General features: G+C 38.0%; 1 protein-coding gene across 7 annotated transcripts in view; it reads left to right on the top strand.

Annotated features, from left to right (window-relative positions):
• The window catches only part of ABI3BP (ABI family member 3 binding protein), a 258,235-nt gene that overhangs the window by 141,227 nt on the left and 96,829 nt on the right, over positions 1–20,179 (top strand). For all 7 annotated transcript variants that reach the window (XM_053565779.1, XM_053565785.1, XM_053565783.1 and 4 more), the window contains exons 15-19: positions 15,914–15,979; positions 17,326–17,400; positions 17,931–18,008; positions 18,894–18,968; positions 19,839–19,910. In XM_053565779.1, coding sequence (XP_053421754.1) covers positions 15,914–15,979; positions 17,326–17,400; positions 17,931–18,008; positions 18,894–18,968; positions 19,839–19,910 — 366 coding nt within the window. The remainder of the gene's footprint in view (positions 1–15,913; positions 15,980–17,325; positions 17,401–17,930; positions 18,009–18,893; positions 18,969–19,838; positions 19,911–20,179) is intronic.

Below are 20,179 nucleotides of genomic sequence, written 5' to 3'. Positions count from 1 at the left end.
AAACTCAGTACATTTTGTTTTCTGTGTTGGGATATGATGCATCTGTATTTACTACGTCAATTCCCTTCAGGAAGAGGTCAGCAGAACACACCTGTAGGTGAACAAAGTTAGATCTACTCACTTATTGCAACTTGGGAGAACACAGAGTGTAAGGAACTGAGGACTCTCCTACAGAAGAGGTTAGAAAAGACTACTGTAGAATTTTGTCTGAGTTAAATGATTAGGGAAAAGGTCCACAGGTGTCAGGCATTGCTCTGGATTGGATGCAGTCAGAAAGTGGGAGTAATCTTGTGACTGGTGTCTGTACAATTCTTCACTAGAAAGCAGGATGAGCAGAGCAAAGCTGAAGCTGGGACTGATAACAGAAGCAGCACTTATTCCCATGAGCAGAATGTGGGGAGGGTGGTGTTTGTGGTTTAGAAAACACTCATGTGTTTGTCCCGGTCCCACATCATTACAGATTGGTCTTGTTTTTGTCGTGCTCCAGGATCTGATATTGGTGTTCTCTGGAGTTATTAATGTTCAACAGGAGAACGTCACAGCCTACCTGTGGCTGTCAGGCCAGCACCTGGATGCCAGGGGCTGCTCTTCTCTTTATCAACCATTAAACGCAACTTATCATGACCTTTAGCAAAAAAATTTTCTGCCTTGGCATTTATTTTCCACATATTCTGTATTAAAAATCAGAATGTGTGTTCTCAAAAAGATTTCTGTACCACTTTTGGATACAAAAGACTTCACAGAAATTCTAAGTTGCATGCTGACTACTGAAATTCCTGGGCCATTTCAATCATTTCAGCAGCAGTGAGACAGGATAATTTGGAGTTCAAAATATCCCAGGAAATCTGAGATGGGTAGTCATTGAATATATTCTTCCCTGCTTTCAGCCTATTTGCCCAAGTCTTTCCTTAGTGCTGTGTTTTGTGTTTTGTTAGTTGGAATTGTGTTTGTATTTAACCTTCTATAAAGTATTATATATTTAAGTAGGGTTGATCGATTTTGATATCTTTGGCAAATTTAACTTGCCTTAAAATATATAAAAGGAATTATAAAAATCTGCTCTATAGTTACATACCAGAATATAAAATTATTTATAAATTTTGTGTTAAAAGAAATTTGCCACACTTTAGAAATACTTAAGTGCTTGTGACAATCTTTCAGAAAAAGTCAGTCTTTCTGAGTGGCTTGAATTGGTCTTATGTTCAGCTGGAAGGTGGCCTGGCCAGTTAGCTATGATCTCAGTGTCCTTTTGGAAAAGCCCTTGGTATATTCCACCCTCAGATGATTTGTGCATTTGCACACATGCTTACTGGATCATTTCTCCACTGGAATAATATAAGTTGGTTTTGCATCATTTTCATCTAGTAGATTCAAAAGACTATGGATACACCATTGTACTGATCCTCCCAAAGCCCCTGGAAGCCAACAGAGTTATTTTCTTTTCTATTAAGGAGACACATGAGGAACTTAACTCTGAATGAGTAAAAGAACAAAATTTGACCGATTCATTGCTTTTTACTCTTCTGCAATATTTTAAAATTAAAGTGAAATAATTCTTTATAGCTTACTGTAAAAAATTGAAAACTGCTTTTACGACCAAAAGATTACATGTTTTTAGTGGCACCATGTGCCTTCCAGATATGCCATATAAGAAATTGTATGTGACCTGTTAAGAGTGTGGGGCTGGGCGGACAACTGAAGGGACTTGGTAGTGGAGGCTGCAGAAGCAGCGAGGTTCACTTTAGTCCCGGCAAGTGCTGTGGCCACGACTCTCTGCTTGCCACTGGGGTTTGTGCCGAGGAGGAGAAGGCCGCAGTGGCCGCAGCATCCCGAGTCACCGCGGCTGGGAGATTCCCGGGCGTGGGGTCGGTGCGTGCACCATCAGGGCTCGCGGAGCGGGTGAGGTGCGGAGCCTCTGCGGAGCACAGTCTACAGGCACGAGAACTTAAAGAGCAAGAGGAAGTGAAAGGAAAATTAGGGCAAGGAAACAGATAAAAGAAATCACCCATGAGGAAGAATCAGCAGAAAACTCCAGGAAACATGAAGAACCAGTCCAGAATAACCCCGCCAAGGGACCATGAGGTAGCTACTGCAGAGGATTCCACCTATACAGAAATGTTAGGAATGACAGAAAGGGAATTTAGAATACACATGTTGAAAACAATGAAAGAAATGATGGAAACAATGAAGGAAACTGCTAATAAAGTGGAAAATAACCAAAAGGAAATCCAAAAACAGAATCAAATCAGAGATGAACGATATGAAGAATATAAAAAGGATTTATATTCTTCCATAGCAGAGCTGAAGGAAATGAAACAGTCAATCAGGGAACTTAAAGATGCAATGGAAAGTATCAGCAACAGGTTAGACCATGCAGAAGAAAGAATTTCAGAGGTAGAAGACTCAGTTTTTGAGATAACTCAGATAACTCAGAGAGTAAAAGAGGCAGAAAAGAAGAGAGAGAAAGCAGAACGTTCACTGTCAGAATTATGGGACTTTATGAAGCGTTCCAACATACGAGTTATAGGAATTCCAGAAGGGGAAGAAGAATACCCCAGAGGAATGGAAGCCATACTAGAGAATATTATAAAAGAAAATTTCCCAAATATCACCAAAGATTCTGACACACTGCTTTCAGAGGGCTATCGGACCCCAGGTCGCCTCAACTCTAACCGAGCTTCTCCAAGACACATTGTGATGAAAATGTCCAAAGTCAAGACAAAAGAAAAGATTCTGCAAGCTGCCAGGAGTAAGCGCCAGTTGACCTACAGGGGCAAATCCATCAGAATGACCGCAGACGTCTATAATGAAACTTTCCAAGCAAGGAGACAATGGTCATCTACCTTTAATCTACTTAAACAGAACAATTTTCAGCCCAGAATTCTGTACCCTGCTAAGCTAAGCTTCAAAATTGACGGAGAAATCAAATCATTTATAGATATACAAACATTGAGGAAATTCGCCACAACAAGACCAGCTCTACAGGAAATACTTCAACCTGTTCTGCACACTGACCACCACAATGCATCAGCAGCAAAGTAAGAACTCAGAAATTAAAGGACAGAACCTAACCTCCACACTGATGCAAAAGATAAAACTAAGCAATGGACTCTCACCAAATAAGACGAATAGAATACTACCACACTTATCAATTATCTCAATAAATGTTAATGGCTTGAATTCCCCACTGAAGAGACATAGATTGGTTGACTGGTTTAAAAAACACAAGCCATCCATTTGCTGTCTGCAAGAAACACACCTGGCTTCAAAAGACAAATTAAAGCTCCGAGTCAAGGGTTGGAAGACAATTTTTCAGGCAAATGGCATTCAGAAGAAAAGAGGAGTTGCAATCTTATTTTCAGATACATGTGGATTTAAAGCAACTAAAGTCAAAAAAGACAAAGATGGTCACTTTATATTGGTCAAGGGAAAAATACAACAAGAAGACATTTCAATTCTAAATATCTATGCACCCAATTTAAATGCTCCCAGATTCTTGAAACAGACCTTACTCAGTCTGAGCAATATGATATCTGATATTACCATAATAACAGGGGACCTTAACACTCCTCTTACAGAGCTGGACAGATCCTCTAAACAGAAATTAAACAAGGATATAAGAGACTTAAATGAGACCCTAGAACAACTGTGCTTGACAGACGCATATAGAACACTCCATCCCAAAGATAAAGAATATACATTCTTCTCATCACTCCATGGAACATTCTCCAAAATTCATCATATCGTGGGACACAAAACAAATATCAACAGAATCAAAAGAATTGAAATTATACCTTGTATCTTCTCAGACCATAAGGCACTAAAGGTGGAACTCAACTCTAACAAAAATGCTTGACCCCACCGAAAGGCATGGAAACTAAACAATCTTCTGTTGAATAACAGATGGGTGCAGGAAGAAATAAAACAGGAAATCATTAACTTCCTTGAGCAGAACAACAATGAAGACACAAGCTACCAAAACCTGTGGGATACTGCAAAAGCAGTTTTGAGAGGAAAATTCATTGCTTTAAATGCCTACATTCGAAAAACAGAAAGAGAGCACATCAACAATCTCACAAGAGATCTTATGGAATTGGAAAAAGAAGAACGATCTAAGCCTAAACTCAGTAGAAGAAAAGAAATCTCCAAAATCAAATCAGAGATCAATGAAATGGAAAACAAAAGAATCATTCAGAAAATTAATGAAACAAGGAGTTGGTTTTTTGAAAAAATAAATAAAATAGATAAACCATTGGCCAGACTAACTAGAAATAGAAAAGTAAAATCTCTAGTAACCTCAATCAGAAATGATAAAGGGGAAATAACAACTGATCCCACAGAGATACAAGAGATCATCTCTGAATACTACCAGAAACTCTATGCCCAGAAATTTGACAATGTGAAAGAAATGGATCAATATTTGGAATCACACCCTCTCCCTAGACTCAGCCAGGAAGAAATAGAGCTCCTGAACAGACCAATTTTAAGCACTGAGATCAAAGAAACAAGAAAAAATCTTCCAACCAAAAAATTCCTTGGTCCAGATGGCTTCACTCCAGAATTCTATCAAACCTTCAAGGAAGATCTTATTCCTGTACTGCAGAAATTATTCCAAAAAATTGAGGAAGAAGAAATCTTCCCCAACACATTCTATGAAGCAAACATCACCCTGATACCAAAACCAGGAAAAGACCCAAACAAAAAGGAGAATTTCAGACCAATCTCACTCATAAACATAGACGCAAAAATTCTCAACAAAATCCTGGCCAATAGATTACAGCTTATCATCAAAAAAGTCATTCATCATGATCAAGTAGGCTTCATCCAGGGATGCAAGGCTGGTTTAACATATGCAAGTCTATAAACATTATCCACCATATTAACAGAGGCAAAAATAAAGATCACATGATCCTCTCAATAGATGCAGAAAAAGCATTTGATAAAATCCAGCATCCTTTTCTAATTAGAACACTGAAGAGTTATAGGCATAGGTGGCACATTTCTAAAACTGATTGAAGCTATCTATGACAAACCCACAGCCAATATTTTACTGAATGGAGTGAAACTCAAAGCTTTTCCTCTTAGAACTGGAACCAGACAAGGTTGTCCTCAGTCACCTTTACTATTCAACGTAGTGCTGGAAGTTCTAGCCAATGCAATTAGGCAAGACAAGGAAATAAAGGGAATCCAAATGGGAGCAGAGGAGGTCAAACTCTCCCTCTTTGCTGACGACTTGATCTTATACTTAGAGAACCCCAAAGACTCAACCACAAGACTCCTAGAAGTCATCAAAAAATACAGTAATGTTTCAGGATATAAAATCAATGTCCACAAGTCAGTAGCCTTTGTATACACCAATAACAGTCAAGATGAGAAGCTAATTAAGGACACAACTCCCTTCACCATAGTTTCAAAGAAAATGAAATACCTAGGAATATACCTAACGAAGGAGGTGAAGGACCTCTATAAAGAAAACTATGAAATCCTCAGAAAGGAAATAGCAGAGGATATTAACAAATGGAAGAACATACCATGCTCATGGATGGGAAGAATCAACATTGTTAAAATGTCTATACTTCCCAAAGCTATCTACCTATTCAATGCCATTCCTATCAAAGTACCTACATCGTACTTTCAAGATTTGGAAAAAATGATTCTGCGTTTTGTATGGAACCGGAAAAAACCCCGTATAGCTAAGGCAGTTCTTAGTAACAAAAATAAAGCTGGGGGCGTCAGCATACCAGATTTTAGTCTGTACTACAAAGCCATAGTGCTCAAGACAGCATGGTACTGGCACAAAAACAGAGACATAGACACTTGGAATCAAATTGAACACCAAGAAATGAAACTAACATCTTACAACCACCTAATCTTTGATAAACCAAACAAGAACTTACCTTGGGGGAAAGACTCCCTATTCAATAAATGGTGTTGGGAGAACTGGATGTCTACATGTAAAAGACTGAAACTGGACCCACACCTTTCCCCACTCACAAAAATTGATTCAAGATGGATAAAGGACTTAAATTTAAGGCATGAAACAATAAAAATCCTCAAAGAAAGCATAGGAAAAACACTGGAAGATATTGGCCTGGGGGAAGACTTCATGAAGAAGACTGCCATGGCAATTGCAACAACATCAAAAATAAACAAATGGGACTTCATTAAACTGAAAAGCTTCTGTACAGCTAAGGACACAATAACCAAAGCAAAGAGACAACCTACACAATGGGAAAGGATATTTGCATATTTTCAATCAGACAAAAGCTTGATAACCAGGATCTATAGAGAACTCAAATTAATCCACATGAAAAAAGCCAACAATCCCTTATATCAATGGGCAAGAGACATGAATAGAACTTTCTCTAAAGATGACAGACGAATGGCTAACAAACATATGAAAAAATGTTCATCATCTCTATATATTAGAGAAATGCAAATCAAAACAACCCTCAGATACCATCTAACCCCAGTGAGAATGGCCCACATCACAAAATCTCAAAACTGCAGATGCTGGCGTGGATGTGGAGAGAAGGGAACACTTTTACACTGCTGGTGGGACTGCAAACTAGTACAACCTTTCTGGAAGGAAGTATGGAGAAACCTCAAAGCACTTAACCTAGACCTCCCATTTGATCCTGCAATCCCATTACTGGGCATCTACCCAGAAGGAAAAAAATCCTTTTATCATAAGGACACTTGTACTAGACTGTTTATGGCAGCTCAATTTACCATTGCCAAAATGTGGAAACAGCCTAAATGCCCACCAACCCAGGAATGGATTAACAAGCTGTGGTATATGTATACCATGGAATACTATTCAGCTATTAAAAAAAATGGAGACTTTACATCCTTCGTATTAACCTGGATGGAAGTGGAAGACATTATTCTTAGTAAAGCATCACAAGAATGGAGAAGCATGAATCCTATGTACTCAATCTTGATATGAGGACAATTAATGACAATTAAGTTTATGGGGGGGGAAGCAGAAAGAGGGATGGAGGGAGGAGGGTGGGGCCTTAGTGTGTGTCACACTTTATGGGGGCAAGACATGATTGCAAGAGGGACTTTACCTAACAATTGCAATCAGTGTAACTGACTTATTGTACCCTCAATGAATCCCCAACAATAAAAAAAAAAAAAAAAAAGAATTGAAATTATACCTTGTATCTTCTCAGACCATAAGGCACTAAAGGTGGAACTCAACTCTAACAAAAATGCTTGACCCCACCGAAAGGCATGGAAACTAAACAATCTTCTGTTGAATAACAGATGGGTGCAGGAAGAAATAAAACAGGAAATCATTAACTTCCTTGAGCAGAACAACAATGAAGACACAAGCTACCAAAACCTGTGGGATACTGCAAAAGCAGTTTTGAGAGGAAAATTCATTGCTTTAAATGCCTACATTCGAAAAACAGAAAGAGAGCACATCAACAATCTCACAAGAGATCTTATGGAATTGGAAAAAGAAGAACGATCTAAGCCTAAACTCAGTAGAAGAAAAGAAATCTCCAAAATCAAATCAGAGATCAATGAAATGGAAAACAAAAGAATCATTCAGAAAATTAATGAAACAAGGAGTTGGTTTTTTGAAAAAATAAATAAAATAGATAAACCATTGGCCAGACTAACTAGAAATAGAAAAGTAAAATCTCTAGTAACCTCAATCAGAAATGATAAAGGGGAAATAACAACTGATCCCACAGAGATACAAGAGATCATCTCTGAATACTACCAGAAACTCTATGCCCAGAAATTTGACAATGTGAAAGAAATGGATCAATATTTGGAATCACACCCTCTCCCTAGACTCAGCCAGGAAGAAATAGAGCTCCTGAACAGACCAATTTTAAGCACTGAGATCAAAGAAACAAGAAAAAATCTTCCAACCAAAAAATTCCTTGGTCCAGATGGCTTCACTCCAGAATTCTATCAAACCTTCAAGGAAGATCTTATTCCAGTACTGCAGAAATTATTCCAAAAAATTGAGGAAGAAGAAATCTTCCCCAACACATTCTATGAAGCAAACATCACCCTGATACCAAAACCAGGAAAAGACCCAAACAAAAAGGAGAATTTCAGACCAATCTCACTCATAAACATAGACGCAAAAATTCTCAACAAAATCCTGGCCAATAGATTACAGCTTATCATCAAAAAAGTCATTCATCATGATCAAGTAGGCTTCATCCAGGGATGCAAGGCTGGTTTAACATATGCAAGTCTATAAACATTATCCACCATATTAACAGAGGCAAAAATAAAGATCACATGATCCTCTCAATAGATGCAGAAAAAGCATTTGATAAAATCCAGCATCCTTTTCTAATTAGAACACTGAAGAGTATAGGCATAGGTGGCACATTTCTAAAACTGATTGAAGCTACCTATGACAAACCCACAGCCAATATTTTACTGAATGGAGTAAAACTGAAAGCTTTTCCTCTTAGAACTGGAACCAGACAAGGTTGTCCTCTGTCACCTTTACTATTCAACATAGTGCTGGAAGTTCTAGCCAATACAATTAGGCAAGACAAGGAAATAAAGGGAATCCAAATGGGAGCAGAGGAGGTCAAACTCTCCCTCTTTGCTGACGACATGATCTTATACTTAGAGAACCCCAAAGTCTCAACCACAAGACTCCTAGAAGTCATCAAAAAATACAGTAATGTTTCAGGATATAAAATCAATGTCCACAAGTCAGTAGCCTTTGTGTACACCAATAACAGTCAAGATGAGAAGCTAATTAAGGAGACAACTCCCTTCACCATAGTCTCAAAGAAAATGAAATACCTAGGAATATACCTAACGAAGGAGGTGAAGGACCTCTATAAAGAAAACTATGAAATCCTCAGAAAGGAAATAGCAGAGGATATTAACAAATGGAAGAACATACCATGCTCATGGATGGGAAGAATCAACATTGTTAAAATGTCTATACTTCCCAAAGCAATCTACCTATTCAATGCCATTCCTATCGAAGTACCTACATCGTACTTTCAAGATTTGGAAAAAATGATTCTGTGTTTTGTATGGAACCGGAAAAAACCCCGTATAGCTAAGGCAGTTCTCTGTAACAAAAATAAAGCTGGGGGCATCAGCATACCAGATTTTAGTCTGTACTACAAAGCCATAGTGCTCAAGACAGCATGGTATTGGCACAAAAACAGAGACATAGACACTTGGAATCGAATTGAAAACCAAGAAATGAAACTAACATCTTACAACCACCTAATCTTTGATAAACCAAACAAGAACATACCTTGGGGGAAAGACTCCCTATTCAATAAATGGTGTTGGGAGAACTGGATGTCTACATGTAAAAGACTGAAACTGGACCCACACCTTTCCCCACTCACAAAAATTGATTCAAGATGGATAAAGGACTTAAACTTAAGGCATGAAACAATAAAAATCCTCCAAGAAAGCATAGGAAAAACACTGGAAGATATTGGCCTGGGAAAAGACTTCATGAAGAAGACTGCCATGGCAATTACAACAACAACAAAAATAAACAAATGGGACTTCATTAAACTGAAAAGCTTCTGTACAGCTAAGGAGACAATAACCAAAGCAAAGAGACAACCTACACAATGGGAAAGGATATTTGCATATTTTCAATCAGACAAAAGCTTGATAACTAGGATCTATAGAGAACTCAAATTAACCCACATGAAAAAAGCCAACAATCCCTTATATCAACGGGCAAGAGACATGAATAGAACTTTCTCTAAAGACGACAGATGAATGGCTAACAAACACATGAAAAAATGTTCATCATCTCTATCTATTAGAGAAATGCAAATCAAAACAACCCTGAGATATCATCTAACCCCAGTAAGAACGGCCCACATCACAAAATCTCAAAACTGCAGATGCTGGCGTGGATGTGGAGAGAAGGGAACACTTTGACACTGCTGGTGGGACTGCAAACTAGTACAACCTTTCTGGAAGGAAGTATGGAGAAACCTCAAAGCACTCAAGCTAGACCTCCCATTTGATCCTGCAATCCCATTACTGGGCATCTACCCAGAAGGAAAAAAATCCTTTTATCATAAGGACACTTGTACTAGACTGTTTATTGCAGCTCAATTTACAATCGCCAAAATGTGGAAACAGCCTAAATGCCCACCAACCCAGGAATGGATTAACAAGCTGTGGTATATGTATACCATGGAATACTATTCAGCCATTTTAAAAAATGGAGACTTTACATCCTTCGTATTAACCTGGATGGACGTGGAAGACATTATTCTTAGTAAAGCATCACAAGAATGGAGAAGCATGAATCCTATGTACTCAATTTTGATATGAGGACAATTAATGACAATTATGGTTATGGGGGGAACAGAAAGAGAGAAGGAGGGAGGTGGGTGGGGTCTTGGTGTGTGTCACACTTTATGGGGGCAAGACATGATTGCAAGAGGGACTTTACCTAACAATTGCAATCAGTGTAACCTGGCTTATTGTACCCTCAATGAATCCCCAACAATAAAAAAAAAAAGAGTGTGGGGCTGGTCCCTTAAGTTTATTCTTACTGTGAATGTGAGCACTAATCTGTGAGCCACAGGGTGAAACAGAGCTGGGTTAATAACCAATTCATATATTTCCCAGTTAAATAATTTAACTTTCCCTATCTATAAAATGGAAATAACATAAAAGTTTTCATCAATTGTTATGTCTTAGAAATAATGTGTAATTCTCTTAATGGAATGCACAGTATATAAGGGGTACCCTGCTGCCATTTCCTTGATACGACAGAATGTTGCACTTCCCGCATTCCCTGCATACCAAACTGCCCATCTACAGTTTGTAATAGCTTCATGCAGTCAGTCATAATAATAACAGCAGCAATTGAGTTTTTAAAATTATTAGAAAAGAAGAGGCGAGGGGAAAACTCATCATTTCATTTGTATGAAAATGTTTCAAAAGAATGGGCAGAGGTGTTAGCACAGAGGTCCTGCCACTCCTTGGGAATAGCCTGATGACCTATTAACCTGGAGAGGGATGGTGCCTCCATCACTCTCCGATCAGTTAGTGGCAGCCTGAATCACTCTGTAAATTGGTTCGGAGGGCCTGCCTAGGTGGAAGGAGAAAAATGATGCCACAGTCAACTTGCTGTGTTTTCGGTGGGCTTCAGGGGTGAGAGAAGTAGCATAGATATAGTGAATTTATCCCACAGGAGGAGCATTTGTGTGACTTCTAAAGACCCTGTATGGCTTGGGGATGGGATGGAAATGAGCTTTTTGTTTCTGGCTTGACAGTGCCATCAGGGTTAAGCCTCCTTAATTTACTTGATCATCTCCTTAAAAGACCTTAATTTTGTAGGAGGATTTCAAAAGCCAATGAAGAAAATGGGTTGCAGACCCACAATGATTCTGTGTTTGATTTCATCCTTAGATAATCCTCCTGCCCGTTCTCCCTCAAAGCATCCAGACAAACTCAATTTTCCTCCAGATTTACTGTGAAATTACTAAGACAGTGACTTTCTCTGGTATAATTATTTCCCCTTGCACCATGAACAGTTATCTTTTAGAGACTTCCCTTAACAGAGGGTCAGAACTAAGAATGGTGGGCCTCAGTCTTACCACTAGAATCTGCTTTGGGAGCTTCCTTTAGGGTTCATCACCTATATTTTCAGTTCTAAATTCCTTCAGTGCTCTCTGGAACTGTAGTGAATTACAATATGTCCTTAAGCTCTGTAAATTATTTTAAAGGCTCGAAAGCTGATGTGATCAGCATGCACAAGGAGCCATGTATTGGTTAGGAAGTTTTGACCACAGGTAGTTTGATCAAAGTGGTTGAGCAGAGGTAAACTCTACATTTGGACCTTGCTGCCTGCCCTGTGAGGTGTTGGTTAGCATGGATCTGGCTCACCCAACTGGATGAAGCCCTAGAGAGGAGAAAAAGTAGGAATGAGAGGAGGTGTTGATGCTTAGAGATCAGGAAAATAGAATTCAAACACAGCAGATGGTTTATAGATTTACTGGGGCCTCTTAGAGATTTATAGCCTCGGCCTTTGATTTTATTTCACAAACATTTTCTTCCAGGCAAAGAAAGATTTCAAGGCCAGCTAGAAAGGTACTTTGTTTTTCCATAACCTTAGAAATTATTAATACATTTAAGTGATACTTAGAAGTCTTTATGCAGTATTGTGGGTCCCCTCCCCCAGGTGCTTTTTGGGGAGATATATTTTTTCATTACTTCTTCATATGTATTTTTAGAATTCTATTTCTGTGGCAGGGCATGGCCCTGAAAGCATATTATGGGTATTTGTGTAATAGATGAAGAGATTTGTGTATCATAAAGTAATTATAGCACATGTTCATTTATTCTCCAAACTAAGCCAGAAAGTCATTTACTCTTAAGAAGAGCTTAAACTACCCAACCGTCAAACTCACTATTATTCGTTGTACTGAACATCTTGCAGATGAATTCCATTGAGTATGCACCGTGTACCAGGCTCTGGAGTAAATAAACCTCAGAGTGCCTAACAAGCAAGAGAGACACAATTTCTGTGTTAATGAGGTCTTTGGTCTAAGCATTGAGGTTTAAAAAGGGAAGTCTTTCATATAGTGAAATATTCAGAGAATTTGAATGAAGTAAAATGATGAAGTCTTGATGACTTGAAATACTTTGGGTGCCCTCACATATTTCCAGAAAAAACATCAGGTTATTTCTACTGCAGACTTTGCATTTAATCAGTTTTTCAAAGCAAACATGTACACTCAACAAAACATCATTTTAACAAAACATGGCTTTAGGAAATGATAAAACAAATGGCAGTAGAGATGATTTCATATTATTATTTTTCTTTTTTCTTTTCTTTTTTTTTATTAAATCAGCTGTGTACATTAATGTGATCATGGGGCACTATACACTAGTGTCATAGACCGTGACCGTTAATCACACTGGTTAACATAGCCTTCCTGGCATTTTCTTAGGTATTGTGCTAAGACATTTACATTCCACATTTACTAAGTTTCACATATACCCTTGTAAGATGCACCGCAGGTGTAATCCCACCAATCCCCCTCCTTCTGTCCACCTCCCCCCTCCCTCCCCTCCCTTTCCCCTTTCCCCCTATTGTTAGGTTGTATCTGGGTTATAGCTTTCATGTGAAAGCCATAAATTAGTTTCATAGTAGGGCTGAGTACATTGGATACTTTTTCTTCCATTCTTGGGATACTTTACTAAGAAGAATATGTTCCAGCTCCATCCATGTAAACATGAAAGAGGTAAAGTCTCCGTCTTTCTTTAAGGCTGCATAATATTCCATGGTTATTACTTTTCTTTGAACAATCTGAAAGTAAAATTTAGTTATCATAAAATTTAATTACTGGTTTTTGAAAGAAATTAATGCTGCCTTTTATAACCTTTGAATTAAATTGCTTATTTTACTTGGTGCATTTGATTCCTCCTATAACTTTTGGTCCCACATATGTTCTGTGAATGCAAGATCAAGACTACTTGATGTCAAGTACCTATAGCATTTATTTTACTGCAGGAAACATAGGTGACAGAGGTTTGCTTCTAAACAGTAATGTATGGTAGCATGTACACTGTCTAAAAGCAGAAGGGTTCACCCCAACTCATCATTTTCATAGCCTTTAAGAAATTTTTCTCTAGTATAGATGTACATATATAGAGTTTTATAAAAAATCAAGTGTTGTTGACTTTTAGAGAAATTTTCTAAGAACCCCGTGTCAACACTGTCCGATCTCCCCTGTCACCTTTCACTTCTGAGTCAAAAGATTTAAATCATGAATGAAAGAAGTAATGATATGCTTCTCAAACTGACCAAACATCAAACCTTGAATGAGTGGTATTTGTGGAGATTTAGCACATTTTCTTTACTTTTCAACTCTCAGGAATTACCAAAATAGAAACATCAAGGACCAAGTCTGCTGGCCAATGTGTTAGTTTAATCCTAAGTATGTTTGAGGATTTGTTTGAGAATTGGGAACTTCCAGGTCTGAACCACAATGGAAGTTTCTTTCCCCCAATAAATGTTGGGTGAAAATAACTTGAGGGAAGACAGCAGCCTGGCTTAGAACCTCCAGAATGAAGAGGAATTATAAATATGAAAAATAAGCTTTAAAAAAGGTGAATAAAATATCATCATCTCTTGGAATAAAAATACAGAATATAAGCTAATTGGTCCAATATCACTAGATAAAAGAGAGAGTTGAGAGTTAGGATAACATAAAAACAATCAAAAGCAATAATATAAACAAAAATAAAGCTAGTAAGTCATCATTTCTTTTCTAGTGTGAGGGGATTAAATACAAGCTGGCAAGTTCCTAATTTATTTTATAGTAAATAAAGCTGACTTTGCTAGATCCATGACTTGAAATTGGTTTAAGGCAAGTCTCAGATCAGAAACTGCCAGCATTCTTTGTCTTTTAAGAGATGAATCAGTGCCGGGCATGGTGGCTCATACCTCTAATCCTAAGCAAGAGCGAGTGCCTCCCACCCCCAGCCCTACCTGTAGTCCCAGCTACTCAGGAGGCTGAGGCAAGAGGATCACTTGAGCCTAAGAGTTTGAGGTTGCTGTGAGCTATGATGCCACTGCGTTCTACCGAGGGTGATAGAGTGAGACTCTGTCTCAAAAAAAAAAAAAAATTAATCATTCTTATTTTACCATTAAAATTACACCAAGGCTTAAGAAAATAGATGTATTTACAATGTGATAGATATATTCTCAGAAAAGATGCATACTTTAACTCACAATATTCTTTCTATTTTTGAAGATTTCGTAAAGCAGGAAATCACCTTCACAATTGCAATCTATTTCCTGCTTCTTCAGCATGTGGTGCAATATAAAATACTCTGCATTTTCAGAGTATGTCACACAATCTGATATTGTCTTTCCTATAGTTTCAACCACAATGTTTCACAGTCATTAGGTTGTCACTGAATTACAAGTAACTGGAGTGTGTAAATCTTCCTGTGAGCTCCCTCTTTCTACTTGATTTCTATACAGATGATTTGAGTGGCCAGGGAGAGTCCCATCTACCTCATACAGTTCATGTTTTCTCCACACAGCTCACGACTGTAGCGACAACACTTTTTGACGTTGTTTTTGCTTGCAGGTTCGACTCTTACGTGAACATGAAAATTATCCCTGTATTAAAATGATTCAATCTTTATGTTTACCCTCATCCTACTTTCTTTATGTGGAATAGAGAATTAATCTTTAAATCCACCTAGATGATAGAAGGGCTCTGGGCTCCTCAAAAGAACGCAGAAAGCTGCCTCTAGGTAAATGTCAGGAAGGATGGTGCCAGCAGAGTCCTGGTCTCAGCCCTGCTGTTCCGGGTCCTGCTGGCAGGGTGGAGAAAGCACAGAACCTGACAGTTTCGGTGTGTGACTGCTGGTGATTGTCTGCATGCTGTAAATCTCAACTGGATTATCTAGGAAATGGAGATAAGACCCCATTATCTGTAGGATGGGGGAATGGCCTACCTCACCTATTTCTCGGGCGTGTTGAGAGGGTTGAGTGGCTGACCTATGGGAAAGTGTTGTGCATACTACACAGAGCTGTCCAAACGTAGGTTGGGATAGAGATTTTACTAAGCTGAAAGACTAGGCAGTGGACTTTGGGCAAAGAGCCTCCATGTGACGACTGTTTCCTTCTTTAGAAATCTCTCTCCAAACTGCCATTCAACTTTATTTATATTTATCCTCTTGAAGCTCTTTGATTTCAGGCTGGCATTACTTCACTATAAACATATAGCTCTATGTTTACATGCAGGAAAAAGGACCAAAGGCAAGTCTTACATGTTAGTGACAAGGCCGGTAGGCCAGAGCCAAAATCTGTCCCTCCGCCAGCATTAAAACATGTCAGGAAATCTTTTAAAATGCATCAAAACTAACATCTCTTTTGTTTTACCTTTTTATTTTAAAGCAGCTTATGATGTTTTTTCAAGCCCTGCAGTGACAGATGTCCCTGAAATACCAGCGTCCCACACAGGTATCCCCAGCTTCTCAGTTTTATCTTTGAATCAGGTGTCCTGACAACACTTCAGGGTTCCCCTTTAGTTTTTGCAGAGTAAAAAAATATGCTCTCTAGAGCTCCACAGGGAAGAAACAGCCCTCTGTGTCAGGGAGATGAGTTCTGCTCCCTCCTCCCATGGAGTAATTAGATCTTTAGATCTATTATTAGTAAACAAGCTCTGTTGCACGAGGGAGCTGCTCTTAGATTTGGTTGCCATGGTGGAGAGGTAATACAATGGCCTATCATTCTATTGTTCAGAGTCATTCTAAATAGATTTTGAGAATCTTAAAGAAATAGCTCCCAAATTGGAATAATTTTGCCCTCCCTTAACCCAGGGACATTTTGTAATGTCTAGAGACATTTTTGGTTTTCACAAACAGGGGAGATGCCGCTAGTGTCTTAGCAGGCATCCTCAAACTTTTTAAACAGGGAGCCAATTCACTGTCCCTCAGACCGTTGGAGGGCCAGACTATAGTTAAAAAAAAAAAAAAACAACTATGAACAAATTCCTATGCACACTGTACATATCTTATTTTGAAGTAAAAAAACAAAACGGGAACAAATACAATCACACTGCCTCATGTGGCCCGCGGGCCACAGTTTGAGGACCCCTGGTATAGAGATCTAGGGTGATGCTAAACCCCTGTGATGCGCAGGACAGCCTCCCATATCAGGATTATTCAACCCTAAATGTCAGTAGTGCTGAGGTTAGAAATCCTGTCCTAGAATAATCCTATCATTCATCTATAGAAGTTCATTGCTAATCCTTATCATTCATTTACTGACCCATCTACAGTGAGTGACCTGAGTCTGACAGTCTCTCTGAGTAAGCATTTTGCCTGCACCTATGACCGTGGGTGCTGTAGAACAGTCAGACAGAGTAAGACTTGTCACTGCCAGGCAGAGATATGTGTCTGGGTTTTTTAAAACAGGTAGCTTTATTTGTGTCATTATAAATAAACATAAAAAATTTTAAACAGCAGCAGAAAACAAGGGGAAAAAAAGAACTAGAATGCCAATGAGGGGGTTCAGTTAACAATTATGCAACAGAAGGGAAGAAATCGGAAAAACCAGGTGAAAACAAGTTGAATGTATGAAGCGCTATTTTATCATGGTTTCTAGTATTTAAAGTTGTGTGTGTTTTTTAAAGTGAGCTCATCTTCAGCTCCTGATAAATCATTTTAAAATGTTGGTCAGCAATCCCTCCCTCCAGGATTCTTGATATTTTTCCCCTTATGAGGCATAATTTATTACTCATGAATTTATATTTTATTCCTGGGGCCTTCTACTCCTTTTATAAATGTTGACGTTTATTCCAACAGCAACAAGTGATGCTATTCTGGACTCTGTCCCACCTAAAACATCTAGAACTCTTGATCAGCCAAGGGCAACACTGGGTAATGTTTTTAACAGAAAAGTCACACTTTATTTTCCATCAAAAAAAATAAAATCCATGTAAATGCCTTTCTTCCAAATGACCATTTCATTCCATCACATCTAATCATTTCTTTCCTATTTATTAATATCCATGGATAAATATTTTAAATGTAGCCATCTTTTTTATTCTATTTTGGGCTCTTTTTTTTGGTAACCGTGATGATATTTTCCCTATCCTTATAGTTGTGAAAAGCTTTGAAAACTGCATGGACATTGTCACCTGCATCATGTGATGTCATGTCTTCCTCTCTGTCACCTTTCTTCCATGCACTGGATCTGCCTGGAGTCAGCCTCTGAGCAATGATCATTCTAGCCTTTTCCCCCACTTTAAATCATAATTTCATTCACCAGCTTTCAAGTTATGTGTTTTCCATCCTTAATCATCGTACTTCTAGCATGCACTTTATACCATCTAAAAGCATGTTAAGAGTCTTAAAATATTTCATATTAACTGGAATTGTTTGGTGGGACGGGATGTTTGTGCTTTCAGCTCCCAGTGAGGTAACGCCATTTGTTCCTCCAAAACTGGAAATCTTTCCCAGCTCTGAGATGCAGCCTACGCCGCCTGGTAACTAATGATATTTCTGTAGTATATACTTTGAAGAAACATGTAATAAGACAAAAAAAGTCACATTGGCTTTTCAGAATATTTTTATTACTAAGCATTTCCCTTTTTATCTACCATGAAATTTTTCAAAGAACTGAGTTACCCATCTTACTTAGCCTTATGATAATCCTCAAGAAATTTTTATGATCTTGATACCTATACATGTTGAAGAATAATTCCTTCTAATATTTATTTCAATTTTATCAATCAGAAAAATAGAAGAATTATAAGTGATAATTATTGTAAAATACATTGTTTTTTAGTTAGCACATTTACATACCACTTGATCATAGTATTTCTCCAAAGTAGAGTGTAAATATTTGTATAAAGAATCCCAAGTAGGCTCTGTAGTCCCGGACATGATGGAGAAAGATGGGTAAAGTGAGGTAATACAACTTCCATTTTATAATAGAAAGTTACTGGAATAGTAAAGTTCATTAACTCTCAGTGGGAAGAGTAATGAGCTACAGAATTAAAGAAGTTCCAAACTATCCATTCTCTAAATCACAACTGTTTTATTTTTGCTTCTTCCCCGCTATGCAGTGTCATCCTTTTGGGTTCTTAAATGGACCTTGTGTCCTGAAATGCCTCAAGTGTGCTCATTCTCTGGTACATTTAATTGAACAATGTAGTTTCAATTCTCATGTAGAAATGTAACACCTTTGACCCAGTCAACCCTTATTGAGAGTCTACCATGTATATAACGTATGGTGCTGCGCATTCTGGAGATACAAAGAAATATCACACAGTTCTTGTACTCAAGAAGTTCACAAGTTTACAGGTGCAACCGGATTGACTCCTGAGAAATGTCACGTATCGAAGCTATATTCAATCTTCTTCTTTCAGCTCCCCTACAAACTACATCTGTCCCATCTACAGCCAAACGACGTCACAGGCCCAAATTGCCAAGAACCAAACCTGGTAAATAAATGTCTCTTTAACCTTTTAGGAGGTTCTAATTCCAGACTGGTAATGTCTTCTCCTTTTCATAAAAAGGAGAGAGATGATGTTATAGGTTAATTTCTTTATACAATTTAAAATTAATTAAACATGTATTATTAATAATACAAAATGACAATTAAATGTCTCAAATAGGAGTTTACTGAAAATTATGTGGGTTTTGTTTTTGCATCTGAACTTTTGTATAAACCTAGAAACAAGTCCTAGCATCACAGCATTATGGACTGATAACCGTAGTATAACTCATTTTTATATGCATCTATATTTAAGTGTTTTGGGGGCTGACAGTTCTTATATTTTGGTGCCTAATATGTCTTCAGTTTTCCACCAGGGCAATAGCTGAGATGGAGAAGATGTGACTATAGCTTTCAAACAGCTTATAATCTTGAGAAAATAAGACATAACCATGAGAGCATAACATGAGATTATATGGCTTATTTCTGAGCCTCAAGGAAGAAAGAGTTGAAGATTCAAACCTCAAAATATATGTCGAGTCTGGACAGAGGAAAAGGAGAGGGAAGAACATATACCACAGTGCAGAGTCCGGGTGGTCTAGATAGCTTATTAACCTGAAAGTGATATTCTTCATTGTCCAAATATACTCAGAATCATTGTGGGTTCTGCTTATTCCTTTATAATATAAATACAATTTCATATGACCTTCACTGTTATGACAACTTAAAAATTCTTTTTCTCATTGTATACTTTGTTAACCCTGACTCCTAAATATAGCAAGATTTTAAGCAGGTGCTCAGTTGATCCTTGGAGGATATATTTTTATTTATTGTCTCTAGGATATCTCAATATTTCTTTTTTCCTTTCCATCACCAGAAAGAACCACAAGTGCTGGAACAATTCCATCTAAAATTTCTAAAAGCCCTGAACCCACATGGACAACACTGGGTAATAATGATATGTCCTAAGTAAACTGTGTTACTTCATTTTACCATGGAAAATCCTATGCCCTAGATGAACGTGATGTCTCAACAGCTATTTAAAAAGCCTCTTTTGAATGATGTGGAATATCTCATAGAGTACTCCAACTGGTGGCTGTTGTGGCTACGGATAGCTGGCCTACACTTCGTAGATCTGAACTCGGCCTTCAGACATCATCCTTGTCTTCTATCCAATTATTGCATTTGAAGTTGGATCTTATATATAGTGTTTCATTT

Source organism: Nycticebus coucang, chromosome 16 (assembly GCF_027406575.1).
Source record: "Nycticebus coucang isolate mNycCou1 chromosome 16, mNycCou1.pri, whole genome shotgun sequence".
Taxonomy (NCBI): Eukaryota; Metazoa; Chordata; class Mammalia; order Primates; family Lorisidae; genus Nycticebus; species Nycticebus coucang.
This window is presented reverse-complemented; position numbering and strand designations above follow the sequence as displayed.